The sequence below is a fragment of the Rhamphochromis longiceps genome, linkage group LG11, assembly GCF_057381845.1.
Source record: "Rhamphochromis longiceps isolate RC_006_pf linkage group LG11, R_longiceps_female_GT1.1, whole genome shotgun sequence".
NCBI lineage: Eukaryota > Metazoa > Chordata > Actinopteri > Cichliformes > Cichlidae > Rhamphochromis > Rhamphochromis longiceps.
In genome coordinates, this window is record NC_140567.1 from 13,829,196 (window position 1) to 13,842,645 (window position 13,450).

General features: G+C 42.4%; 1 protein-coding gene across 2 annotated transcripts; it reads left to right on the forward strand.

Annotated features, from left to right (window-relative positions):
- Window positions 1-297: 297 nt before the first annotated feature.
- Window positions 298-2,600, forward strand: lratd2b (LRAT domain containing 2b). 2 transcript variants are annotated; one of them, XM_085422389.1, is made up of 2 exons: window positions 298-490; window positions 806-2,600. In XM_085422389.1, exon 2 carries the CDS (start codon window positions 996-998, stop codon window positions 1,818-1,820), a length of 825 nt encoding a protein of 274 aa, XP_085278515.1. In that variant the 5' UTR covers window positions 298-490; window positions 806-995; the 3' UTR covers window positions 1,821-2,600. The 2 variants fall into 2 exon arrangements, with proteins under 2 accessions (XP_085278515.1, XP_085278516.1); XM_085422390.1 differs by lacking the exon at window positions 298-490 and adding an exon at window positions 511-693.
- Window positions 2,601-13,450: the final 10,850 nt, after the last annotated feature.

Here is a 13,450-nt window from a genome sequence, read left to right on the forward strand (position 1 = left end):
TTTTTCTTACCCTCAAATATAATAATATATAATTCCATTTTAAGGACCTGCTAGTGGACATATTGCGTAATCCCCTCTCGTCTTTCATATTGTTAACATAGTTATGGCCTTTATCAAATTTCAGAGCTTTTGGGATCCCGGCGTCAGTTTAAAATATTAACGTATCCATTTCTAATGTTCTGCTGATTTTGACTGAAGACTGAACACGCAATGAGGCATAAAAGGCGTACTGTCGCTTTAAATGACAACACCTCCCAGCAGTCGTTGGATCCTGGGCGAGTTTCGCTGCAAAGAAGAAAAAAAAGAAGAAGAAAAGAAACAGCCCACAGTGGTTCATGCTTCAGTCTATACAACAGAGCAAAGCACAGCGCAACAGCTTACCATACAGGAAGGAGAGCAGGTGCCAGCGCAGTCTAAACTACTCATTATTTTACTGATGAGACAACAGGAGCGAGTGAGACAGCAGCTGCTGACTGGAGCTGACCTGCAGGTGAGTGTCTGCTGCCCCGCGAGCTCACGTTCAAAAATAAAGAAGAAAATCAGTAAGTGTAGAGTAGCTACAACTGAGACAGGCTGACGCGACAGGAGCAATGTAGGTGATAGGATACAACACTGAGGTGACAGGAAAAGTAAAAACTGCAGCAATAAGAATAGTTGTGTTGGGATTGTTACGTGGAAACTGTGAGCCAACAGGTGAGTCAGGTCACACCTGTTAGGACTAAGCGTCACAGTTTGACTTGAAGAAATGCCTTTAATATCTAAATTCAACCCCTTAAACACATCCGTCTTGTGTGTTTCCACATAGATCGACGCAGTTGGTGTTCAATTGGAGAAAATCTGCTGGACATGGATTATTGGTGCCCTTCTTCGCCGCTTTGGATTTAGTTAGTCCCTGCAACCTTTGTTTTTTACGTGTAGTTCCCGGGGACGCCAAGAACAGGTGGATCCTGTTTCTGTGTCAGGCTCAAACCGGCTACCGCTGACCGTTCACCTTTATGGGGAATCAGGTGGAGAAACTAACGCATCTAAATTACGCGGAGGTGCCAACGTCGGACCCAAATGGGTTCGACCCGGAAGACGACGGACCGCGGATTGGCGTGTCTTATATTTTTTCCAACGACGACGACGACGACCAGGACGACAATTTTGATCACTTTCCAGCGGACAAACGCCAGGTAAACCATGAAGAGAAGCCCTTTGACCCCCGGGACGAGCTGGAGTGCGCGATCTATTATCGAGAAGAGTGCGTCTTCGAAAGAAAAACCGGAGCCGCGACTCACTCCGCGGAAAGTCTTCTGAACAAGTGCAGACCGGGAGACCTGCTGGAGTTCGTGGCCACTGGACAGTATCCACACTGGGCTGTTTACGTCGGGGACTTTCAGGTGGTTCATTTGCACCGGGCTGAAATCAAGAACAACTTTCTCACCGATGTGAGCCAGGGCAAACAAGGCCGGATAGTGAACAGCCTCTACAGGTACCGCGCGCTCCCGCCAGAGGTGATTGTGCGCAACGCGCTGGACCACGTTGGGTCAAGAGACAGGGAGCTGTACTGGAGAAATTCTGAGTGTTTTGCAGCCTGGTGTCGCTTTGGCAAACGGGAATTTAAAATCGGAGGGGAGATCAGAATTGGGAAGCAGCCGTACAGGTTAAAACTGCTGTTTTCTGAGAAGAAAAGTCACGTCCTGGAATTTCAAAGCCTGGAAGACGTGATTATGGAAAAGAGGAGGAACGATCAGATTGGTAAAGGTGCCGTGATGCAAGAGTTGGCCAACCATTTGAATACAACACATGAACTCAAAGAGGAGAATTTTGTTAACTGACACTGGATGCACTGGTCATCTGGAGAGGATTTGAGGTTCCACGGTGATGTTCCATGCTCCATTTAAGCGCTTAACCCATGAGGTCACGTAAACGTGTACACTGTGCCAACAAATGTGCATATTCAGAGGGAGTTTATGGTGCATCATGAAAATATTTTTCACCCAGAGGAATTTGTGAATTCCAACTAAAATGCTTTAGCAATGATCAGCGGGGTTAAAGCGACATTTCCATACCTTAATTTGCATTGAAAACAAATAAAAATGAACACACCCCAGTGGCAGATATCCCTCCCTCCTTTTATAAGAAAATGAGAGTTCAGTCTCTACCCCAGGTTAAGCAACCTGTTATGGCGGATACAATTTGCATTGGAGCTTCACCTGCAGTCTAATCAGTCGGGAATGAAGTTAGAATTTAACTGCCCTTAATTATTTTTCTAATCCAGCAATGCTTTGCAGAGAGGAGCAAAAAACTGTCCTTTTAGTCCTGACTGACAAGAGTGCTCAAGCTGCTTGCTCCTGTACAACTCAGGTGTTGGAGACCAACCCACAGAGTGGAAGAGAGAGACGGTTACTCAACGTTATGGTGTTTCAAGCTGGTGGATTGCCTTCTGTTGCTTTATATCCAATCATCACACAGCTTTACCTTCTCTTGGACTTCTTTGTGGACACTGTTGACAGCTATGGGCACTTTTATTAATTCACCTGTTACAACAGTTTATTTTTTGAAGCAGAAAGATGTTTGTATGAAGGATTATGGAAATAAATATATATATATTTGAAGAGTAAAGGGTTTTCTTTTTAGCGAACGGTTGGCCTTTAAATGTTTTCTGAGAGCATTGGTACAGTGCTAATCGATAGTTTCAAACCACCAGCCTCAAGAGAGGCCGCTCTATATCCTGCATCCTGAACACCGGCCTTGTCTTTTGCACTGCGCTTGGCAATTGGAGAGCAGCTACACCCCAAACAATTCAATCCCAGCTCGCAGTTGGAAGAGCCACAGTCATACCTGTTCATCTGCTGCTTTTTGGTTTGTGGTTGCGTGCAGGAAAGTGCAGGCTACCCACACAGTTAAAGCTGCCAGTTTTGATCTAAATATTTTCCTCCGAGCAGCAGCTCCCTGAAACTACTTAAACATCTGCTTTGTTAGGCTGTGTCAAGATGAGTTCCAACTGTGCTGGACATTTTTGCTTTGTTTACACCTCTACTTACTGAAGATAAGACTTTTTTTTTTTTTCCTTGAAATTTACCCAAAGGCTAAAAATGTTTCACATCCATATTTTTCTCTCCTTCCCTCTCCTTGAGCTGCATCATTTATTAAACTTGGGGTAAAGGTGCAGTTAAATAAGGTACAGTTTTATTTCTATTGGGAAACAGTATTACAACAATGACTGAAACACTTTGCAATGTGTTCACATACAGAGGCTGCAACGGAAATTACAACAGGCTGTGAGATTGTTTGAAATGCCAGACATCTTGTTTTTTCCCTCCCCCCTGTCTGTGCTTCAGAGGAAACCAGTGATCACGGGTAGTCAGCAGATGAGTTACTTTTTCCTCTGGTGATATTTGCGTGATGATACTGCTGTAGTCATTTTCGTGCAGGTAAAGGTCCCACTGGACTCAAAGCTGGATAATCATCAGCACCCGTACTGAATGGGAAAGCTGCCGAACACATTAGCATTTCCTCAATTCTCTGTGGTCTGCCACGGTGATGAAATACGAATCGTGTATGTTTATGTGGTGCATATTTATGATAATCAGTCATATTTTTCTTTTAGCACCTACAAACACACACAGTATTAAAGCAGCCGCCAGTGGAGTTGTGTAATTGGGATTATTAACTCACATTTTTCATCATATGTGACAAAGCTAAAATTGAATTACACGTACTTCATATATTACGTTCAGTTTGATTTACCGGTCTCTACATAAACTGTATCATGCGCTATTAAAGTAGTGTATGTAATGAAAACCACACAGCTAAGAAAAAGCTAGTTGTGAGTTGAGTTGTGTACTCTGCAGCTGGTGCAAATTTGATGCTGCCTTGTGGGGTTTTCTTGCAAAATGCAATCGATTTGAAAATGTCTGAAAAGTCTTACTAGCTCTTGGTCTTCTTCAGTGTCTTGGTTAACACGCTGCAATGCTACATCACGCATTACTTTACTGTCAGCTGCTAATATGCAAAATAATGTCAAACTGACTGCATGATGCAAGCAAAACAATCACCTTTTGTAGTGTTACTGGTCCAGAAGTTCACACAGTGCTTATAATTAAGCTCATCTTCAGTTTAAGGAGAACCAAATTGAGTCGAGTGTCCTAGTAAAACTGAAAACTGATCAAATTCAAAAGACTCTGGAAAAGAGCCATCAGTGTGATATGCAGCCATACTAGAGGAGGTGTGATCACTTTCAAAGATTTATTTCACTTTTTGTGTTTTATAAATATCTTTTTTTTTCTTTTTTTTAAAAAAAAAAAACTGTAAAATCAGGGCAAGATTTTTGATTTGACACGTTGACTCATTCATGTTGCATTTTGGCCGATGAGTCCGTCGTGTTTCCTTTGCAGGGTTGGAGGAAAGCCCACATCCTTCTGGCAAACCTGGCAAGGTTACAGAAGCTGGGGACAAGCCAGAGCTCCAATCAAACCCACCCTGTGTTTACAAAATGTTGTTATCTAAAAAAAACTTCTTCCCACACGCAAATATGTCTGAGCTTTAAAAGAGAGTGCTTATGAGGAGATCAGATCATATCTGACAAGCCTACAGGAAGTGGGAGTGTATTTTAGATGTGGCCTCAAGCAACGGCGAGATTGTTATCCATGTGGGACAAACACTGTGTAGTGCAAATATGGATTCTTTGAGGACATTTGACAATTTCAGGTTATGTTCTGAACTATTTAGAGTTTGAATCTTACCTCAGGGTTTTTTTATTAGATTGCCAGCGACTCTTACATGGAAAGGCTTGCCAGAAGTTAGGATTCTCCTTAACCATTAAAGAATGGGATTGAGAGTGGCTGCTGGGCTAAAGAGTGTGCTTCTAAGATATGATAGTGAAACAGATTATTAAGATTACTCCAGCTTTTGATTAGCAGTGCCATACTGGGCATCTCATTTCAATAATGACATGCACAAGAGCCATTTTAACGGCTTACTGTAAGAGTGCGAATGTATTTCCTTGCCTGTAAAATCATCTATCTGCCATAGACAGGAACAGAGTGCTGTGGGGTTTTGTTTGTCAGGCCACTCTCTCTGCCCACTCACCTGAATCATGTTTATGAGAGGCATTTCCATGTGAATTAGAGAGTATAATGAAACTCCAAAAGCCCTTGTAACTCTAAAATTAACTACACTGCATTCATTACTAATCATCGATCCACCGAGCTGCAACTTACGCAGCTTTGTTTTCCCCCTTTCCTGCGATGAACTTTACTTAGACTTAGCACTACCCACTTGTGCTGGGTTAATTATTCATATGGGACTCCCACCAGTTTGACATGGACTGTGCTGTGTTTACCGTCGGGCTCAGACTGGCGCTGCGCTGTAATTCTTTCTCGTCCCGATGTGGGAATTGTTTTTTCAGCCACACAATGGCCATTCCCTCCCACTTCCATGGTGTTTTCTTTTTCTTTAAAAAAAAAAAAAAAAGTAAAAATCAAAGAAGCAATCTGGTAGACCAGTTTTACTGTGTTTTTGCTTTGACTGCTTCTTTCCAACTGCAGAACAATTGAATGCAGCTTGACGCAGACGCTCTTGCAACTGACGTCCTGCTTCCTTCCTTTTGTGGTTTCTTTCACTTTCTCATGATAGACATGGTTTTGTAGGGATGAGCAGCAGAATATGAAGGTAACCCCCCCAGCAGTAAAAGCCAAAGCTGGCACTGCTGTGCTAAAAAAAAAAAAAATTGATCAGTTCCAAGAAGTTATGGTGATTCACAGGAAATAACATGGAAACAACACAAAGCAGCAAGTAAGAGCGGGAAACTCAGACTTGCAATCACATGTAAAGATATCTTTAAGAGACACAACAATGTCTTTGATTTGATCTGACTACAGGTAGATTACAAATTCTTGGACAGCAGGAGATGACGAGAAGCTCCCGAGAATGGAATCAAGGCCCTATTCTCGTTCGAGGCGCCGTGTCCGCTCAGCTGGGGCTGTCTGGTTTACATAAGCAGAGGCGGACAACAGGAAAGGGCTCGAGGAAACTTTCAATAAAACTGACCTCATTCTGTGGTTGGTGATGAGGGGATGAATAAAAGCTGGGGATAGAGGCCTCGAGTTATGACCTGAAAGTAAAGGAACAGAAATCTCGCTGGTTATTAAACTCTTTCTTGAACTTGAGATGTAACTGAGAGTTGTTGCCTTCAAGCGCTCTGGCCTGTTTGTCACTTCAATTATTCATGGCAGGCTGATTCAATAGCTATCAACATTCATCTTACTCTGAGTCATCACAAGATTTCCCGCCCCGCATCTTTAGCTTCACCGACTTTCTACCGAGCGGGTAAGCAGATGTTAAAGGTTATTTTTAAAGGCCTTTTTCAAAAATCTTGGTGTTACATAAATTGAGATACTGCTCATGTTTTCTCTTCAGACATGAAGCTAAAATATTTACAAAGGAGCTGCACGTTTTGGAAAAGCGTCTTTTTTGTGTGGGGTGTTTCTTCACCTGGCAGTAAGAGGCATAATCCCTCAGGAGTCTCTTTTTCATTTATTTAAATAAACAAATAAACACTCAGCAGAGTTTCTCCTGTTCTGTGATTTTAAGGAAACTGATTCTCCTTTCTTGTCCGCATCGTCCTCATTAACTTATCTTCTGCTAGCACATATATTTGCATAGTTTTAGTTGAATTATGCCTCTCACTCAGAAATCTCCACATCTGACTTTTTGTGCTAACTGTGCCTCATTCTGCTCTATGGATTGCCAACTTTAGAGGTGTTTCAGAAAGAAGAAGCAGGAGAGCAAATATTGGTAAAATCAGAATAGAGTCACAATCATTATCAGCTGCAGGTTGGAGAAAAAAGTTAACATTTAAGGAGATCGTATACCTATTCAGTTTCTTGCCAAATATTCTGTCTATACCTTGAATTGAATTGGAAATCCGAAGCCTGGTTTAGTTTATATTAGCTGTAATTGAGAAACTGCCTGCATGGCTCTGTTCAACAATAATAAAATTCACGTACAATGGTTACTAAAGCTCACTAACGTGTTACGTTTCATTTGTTTAACTACTACAAATAACAACTAAATACAGGAGTGCAAAAATCACAATTACTGGTTTAAAAGGGAGTAATGTGCAGGACTATTTCTTGGTTGGGTGCAATGACTTCCTGAAGTTTCTGCTGAATGCAAACCATTGATGACAAGACAATCTATGCTGAATATGAAGTTTTAGCCAGCAGGGAATTAGCTCAGCACAAATACTGCAAGCAGGTGTACAGTCACCTTGAGACAAAGCTAGTTTGTTCTCTATGTGTTCATTTTTCATTCTTAGAAATTCCAGTCATGGTAAAAAGAAAACACACCCGCTGTCAGTTCTGAGGTTTTATTTGTCAGGACATAATAATGTCCAGTCTTTTCCAGGCCTTAAAATGATTTAAATACAACCTCACAAGAACTGCAAAACAAGATATATTAAACAGTGTTATTATTTATTTAGAGAAAAATTAAGCCAAAATGCAGAAGCAATGTGTGAAACACTAAGTACAGCCTTAGTGCTTATATAATTAAGAGGGTAAGTAGAATAGAGGTCGTACTAATCAAATTAACTTCATTTGTTGATCCTCAGCAAGTGTTAGCGCCTCTATAGAAGCAGAGGATTGGCAGTTTGCTGATCAGGAGCATTTACGTGTGTGTTAAGGAGGAAGCATATGATCTTAGGGAAGTAATTGTGGCTATCCAACATGGCAGCACAGCTTAGGTTTGCAAAGTTGCATCTAAATAAACCACAAGACAGCTGGAACAGAGTCCTTTGAACAGACAAGACAAAAGTGGAAATGCTTGACCATAATGCACAGCACCATGTTTGGCAAAAGTCAGACACAGCATATCCTCAATACTGCATACAAACTAGGGATGATGATTTTACAGCCAGGGGACCTGATGGTCACTGAGCCGACCATAAACTGTTTTGTACACAAAAATGTTAGAGAGTGAAACGTGAGGCTTACATTAGGTTATACAGCAGCAAATCTACAACAGAAAAAGAAAAGATTCAAAATGAGAATACTTTATGAATCCCTAAGAAAATGACTTGGTTACAGTTGCTCCAAGACAATAAGAACACTAACAGACTGAACTAAATTAAATAATTCAATATATTACAAAGTTACAAAATATAAGAAATAGCTCTAATTTATTCAAATAGCTTTATTATAAATATCCAGAATATTACAGACATTAAAATTATATAATTGACATTTTACTCTAAACTGTAAACTGTGAAACTTTGTTATTTTTACTGGTGAGGATGTGGAAAAGGGTGTAACTACTGCAGTGTGTACTGTGCGTTATATGGAGGATTTTTAATGGGAGATATCCACAGGCAGGGATGATTTCCTGTGTCGTTCAGTGGTGCATTTGGGTAATCTCAGTCGCTCACTGAACGTGCTCCTGTGACTGGCCAGCACATCATGGAGTGGGTGGGTGGTATTGTCCAGCATTTTCCTAATCTTGGACAACATCCGCCTTTGCGACACCACCTTAAGGGAGTCCAGCTCCATCTCTACAACATTACTGGCCTTGCGGATCAGTTTATTGAATCTGTTGGCATCTGCAATCCTCAACCTGCTGCCCCAGCATGCAACAGCACAGAGGGCGGACTCATAGAAAATCCTGAGCATTGTCCGACAGACGTTTAAAGACCTCAGCAGCCTCAGAAAATAGAGACAACTCTGGCCCTTCCTGTAGAGTGCAGTGGTGTTTTTACCCCCAGTCTGGTTTATTATCTATGTGTACTCCTGTATTCAAGGTGCTGCAATGGCCCAGTCAAAGTCAAGATGTCAACCTGATTGAAATGCCGTGGTGGGACCTTAAGAGAGCTGTGCATAAATCAAACCCTGCAAACCTCAGTAAACTGAAGCAGCATTGTAAAGAAGAGTGGGGATTTTAGAAAGACATGATGGTGTGTACCTGCTTTAATGGGTGAGAAAACATTGCGACTCAAAACTTGTTCATTATGTTTGTGTCCTATAATCCAAATTAATTTAATATGATTTAAAATCTTCATTCCAACGTGTTTATTTTAGAATGTTCATCAGAGACTAGAACTCAGCATGCTGAGATAACAATGATGTCACGGACAGAAAGACAGAAGTGCAAAAAACAGAAACTTCTTACTAGGAAAATCATGTAGTAAACAGAAATGAAAGACTCGATAATATCAGAAAGAATTAGACTCACTATTAGAATAGCAAAGAAATCAAAGCATGAATCCAAAATTCAGCAGATTAAAAAAAAAGAAAAGAAAAGAAAAAAAATCAAAACTTCAAACATTTGGAAAAACAATAAAACCTCAACAGAAACCCAAACTCAGATACATTCACAAAGAATCCAAAGCAACAAAACTTTAGGACCACTACAGCATGACTTGCAGGCATGATGCCGACGTTCAGGCTGTGACAGCAGATGCTGAAGGGGAAGAGGGTCTGCACATTGTTAGAAAAGGTTAAACGCCAAGCGACATTTACTGTGTGTGTGTAATTTAAGCAAACGTAACCTTTGCTTTCTGCACATGCACCGTGCATGCGTGTGTGAATAGTTAATAAACTTGTTGATATTTAACCCGCCCTCCGGGTTGACGCTCATCCATATTAAACTAATTAAATCATTTCTATTTACACAACAGAGCCTGATTTGCATTTCCACTCTCAGGTTGCTGTGAGAAAACCTCGCCGTGTCTGCCCACCAATGGAGGGAGCTACGATTTCCTCTTCTCTCTCCAGCTGATAAGCATCCCATTATCCTTTGTGGGTGTCTGCTATGAAAGCAGATGTGCTCAGTGGCAACCTGGACATCCTGCTGGCTTAATCAAAGATATGGAAATGGAAGTATTAGTGTCAGAGTGTGAAAGACTGCGAGAGCATCCCTACGTGCGTGTGCTTCTGCATACCTGTGAATTCATTGCACGTGTGTGTGTGTGCGTGGCAGTGAGCTGGTGGGTGGCGGAGAAGCAGAGGTCTGGCCCTGCAGGCTAGATCTTGGCTGCTGATAACGAGGCACTGTTGGAGCTAATAGAAGGCAAAGCCAATTTAGACGCACTCAGCGGCCGTCTCATATCACCGCATTGACCAGACTGAGGGAGAACTCAAAGATGAGTTGTTTGTGCATCAGTATTTCGCTGCTTGGGACTGCAGTCTAGACATAAGTTGTTGAAAAAAGAAACACAAGAGGCAACAGGTCTGGAACTAAATCATTTTATGCTTTTGGAGGGGGTTGTTTTGTGCTGCTACCCTGTCTGCTGAGCAAATAAAATCCACAGATCTCCTCTGTTGATATATTTATAGATTCTACACACATTTATTGGCACAAAACTGAACTAAGTCTGTGTTCTGTGCGTTGTTTTAACCGGATCAGTGCAGAGCTGCACTTTGCTTCTTGTAAATTTGTCACAGTAACACATCTTAGCAGGATAATTGCAGTATCCCAGAGATGGATCGGCCTCCCATGTGTACCGCAGTTTTATTGCCTTATAATTATAATACTAATTACAAAGATGTATTACAACCCCCATGTGAACAGATATATATGTGTAAACACACACACACACACACACACACACACACACACACACACACACACACACACACACACACACACACACACATCAATCAGAAATACTGTAGCCGATGATTAAAATCTCAATGTGAAAATGGGAGGCAGTAATGACTACACCACTGCCTTCCCAAGCCTGAGTGTTTGCGCTGAAGCAACGCTAATGCCTCCCTTTAAAGGTCTGACTTTGAGATTTATTGTCAACAAAACTCCTGATTCCAGTTTTAACAAAGTGTGTCAACAACAAAGAAGCAATTAAGCTGCATTCGAATTTCCACAGGTTGTTATTACGAATCAAAACTTTAAAAAAAAAAGATCACCTACGCTACCATCATTGTGATTGCACGACAATTTATTTTATTGCTATGTTGCAATGTTTTCACCTATGAGAGTTTCTTCTTGTAAATGAAGTTGTGCCTCGGTCCTTTTCTTCTGCGCACCTGTCACTGCAAACGCTAGTTCAGTGGCGACAACAGCGAAAGGGACAGTAATTGTAACAAGGCTCTTCTGTGTAGCATCAATCAGAGTACAAGAAGTGCACTAAATTGATACAACTTCACACTCGGAGCGTTAGGTTCTCTGTTCCAAGGGCATATTACAACTGATTATACACTGTTTGTTCATTCAGAGCCAAGACAAAGCGGGGGCACACCCACACAACCTTCCTGGATCTCAGAGGATCTCTTAGGACAATGGTAGAAGGCTGTACACAAGGACGAGGTTTGTCGCCTCACGCACAGGCAGGCAGGCGAGAGCGGATTACGGTTTGAGCCCAGTGGGAGGCAGGAATTCATTTCAAAAACAAGTCGAATGTGAATCATCTGGGCATACAGAGCTGGCTGAAGAGTCATCGATGCTGTCAGGAAGGAAACAAGCTATTGCTTTTTCATCCTCAAATGTGGACAAATTGATGACCTCAGATTGACACACACACACACACTGAGGCAGGCAAAGACATTTACATCATGGACTTGCATTTTCTCTCCAAAGACACCTATCCTGTGTCCACAAATGGAGGTAAACCTAACAGAGAGATTTAGGACTCTGTGGATAAAAATACGCTCTCTTTAAACTCTGACTGAAGTTCATCAAAGTGCATTCTGCCCCTTCAGCGAATCCAGTTGTGCCTTGATCCTTGGTAGAGACCCACTGATAAGTAGTTAACTCTTTCATGATAAAGACTCCATTAGTGCTGCACACGGAGCTCCGAGGAGGAGGTGGTGGTGGGGACGATAACTCCATGTTCCTAAACAACAGGCTGACTTATCTCCCACTGCCTTCCTGTCCAAGATATCCTGTTTTTCCCCCGGAGGCAATGTCATTATCATGGAAAAGGCCCAGCACGTGGACATTTTTAAGTTCACAGATTGTGCTGATATTCTACCGACTTTTCTCTTCTGCATGGCATTTTCCAAGATCATATTAGCTTAATGGGTTTGTCTCATGTTCGGCGTTGTTGTGAGCTGCTAGTACAAAGGTTATCTGGGTGTCAAATCCCTGCAGCGGTTGTGCAGACACGCTTGTGGAGCTGTACCTATCTGAAGACAAGGTCTGTTTATACGAGAAAAGCGATTCAGTGATTTCCTTTTTATAAAACAACATGCAGCTTCGTGGCTCCTCAAATCACCCCATACCCAGCACCTGAATGCAGAATTCGATACCTACAGTTCACCCACATGTGCACAATGATGAATACGATCTCGTTTTCTTCCACCGTGTCCGCACAGAGGCGTGCAAATATTCAAATCTATGTTTGGCATTTTCAGATGAATTATTCAGGCCTAACATCAGAGGCTTGCATGAATTGAACATACAATACCCTGTCAGAGGCTGGCCATCTCTGACTGGTGCGCTCTGTGTTTGGTTGAATGATGAACACGAGCAGTTTGCCTCTCCGGCCATCCTCTCATTGACTTTTAATGCAAGCGTGTGGAATGTCTGATCATTAAAAATCTGAGCGGCAATGTGGAGGCTGAATAAAATCAAAAAGACAACACCCCCAAGCGCCTCTGTCTTTCTTTCTCTTAGTCTCTCTCACTGTCCATTCATTAATGATATCTATAGCCCTTTAAGCCCTTCATGAGTGTTGGTGGAGTGTCTGGAAGCTCTCTAATCCCCACGTTGCTCTTTATTCTGCCCATGACGCTCATCCCCTCTGTGTCAGATCCCGAAGCCCCCGCTAATCCCCTGGTGGCATTGCGCACGGGGCCTCAGCTGTCAGATCCCATGCTGCGCTGCTTCTTGCCCGGCTAATTTGTGGCCCTGCTTGGGATGCTATTGATGTCACCCGGGCCCGTCTAGTCCAATAACTTTTTTTCCCTCACTCCTGTGCTCTTTCCCACTACCTCGTTTCTTTCTTGCTCTCCCACTTTGCCCACCCCTTTCTTGCTCTCTCTTTCTCTCCCCTGGCTGATGATGAAACTCCCAGCTGGCTCCAAGCTCAGGCTTTTGTTCCCTCTGTTGTATTAAGAGTCGATGTCCTTTCCTCCGTGCCTGCACATTACAAATCTGCCAGAGCCATTCCTCCCCTTCCACTGAACGGACGTGCACTGGAGGTGGCTGAGATAAATACAGCACAGAGGGCAATTCGAACTAAGCAGCTGAGAGAACACAGACTAAGCATTTAAATGATGGCACATTAAGAATCCAAGGAATTCTTAATGTGGCCTAAATTCTAAGAAGTTCAATTAAGAGCGCTTAACAATGCATCAGTATTCCGGGTTGCTGTCTTTTTTTTAATGAGAGGAAGGAGGCGGGAAGAAGCACACAGGAAAGGGAAGGGTGGAGGGTGAGGGTGTGTGTAATGATTAGAGCTGCTTTCTTTCATTATAAGCTCCTCTGCAGCTCAGTGGAGCTCAGTGGGCTG

Bases quoted from the DNA above. Each gene is read 5' to 3' on its own strand.
- lratd2b (XM_085422389.1), top strand. From the start codon at position 996: ATGGGGAATCAGGTGGAGAAACTAACGCATCTAAATTACGCGGAGGTG.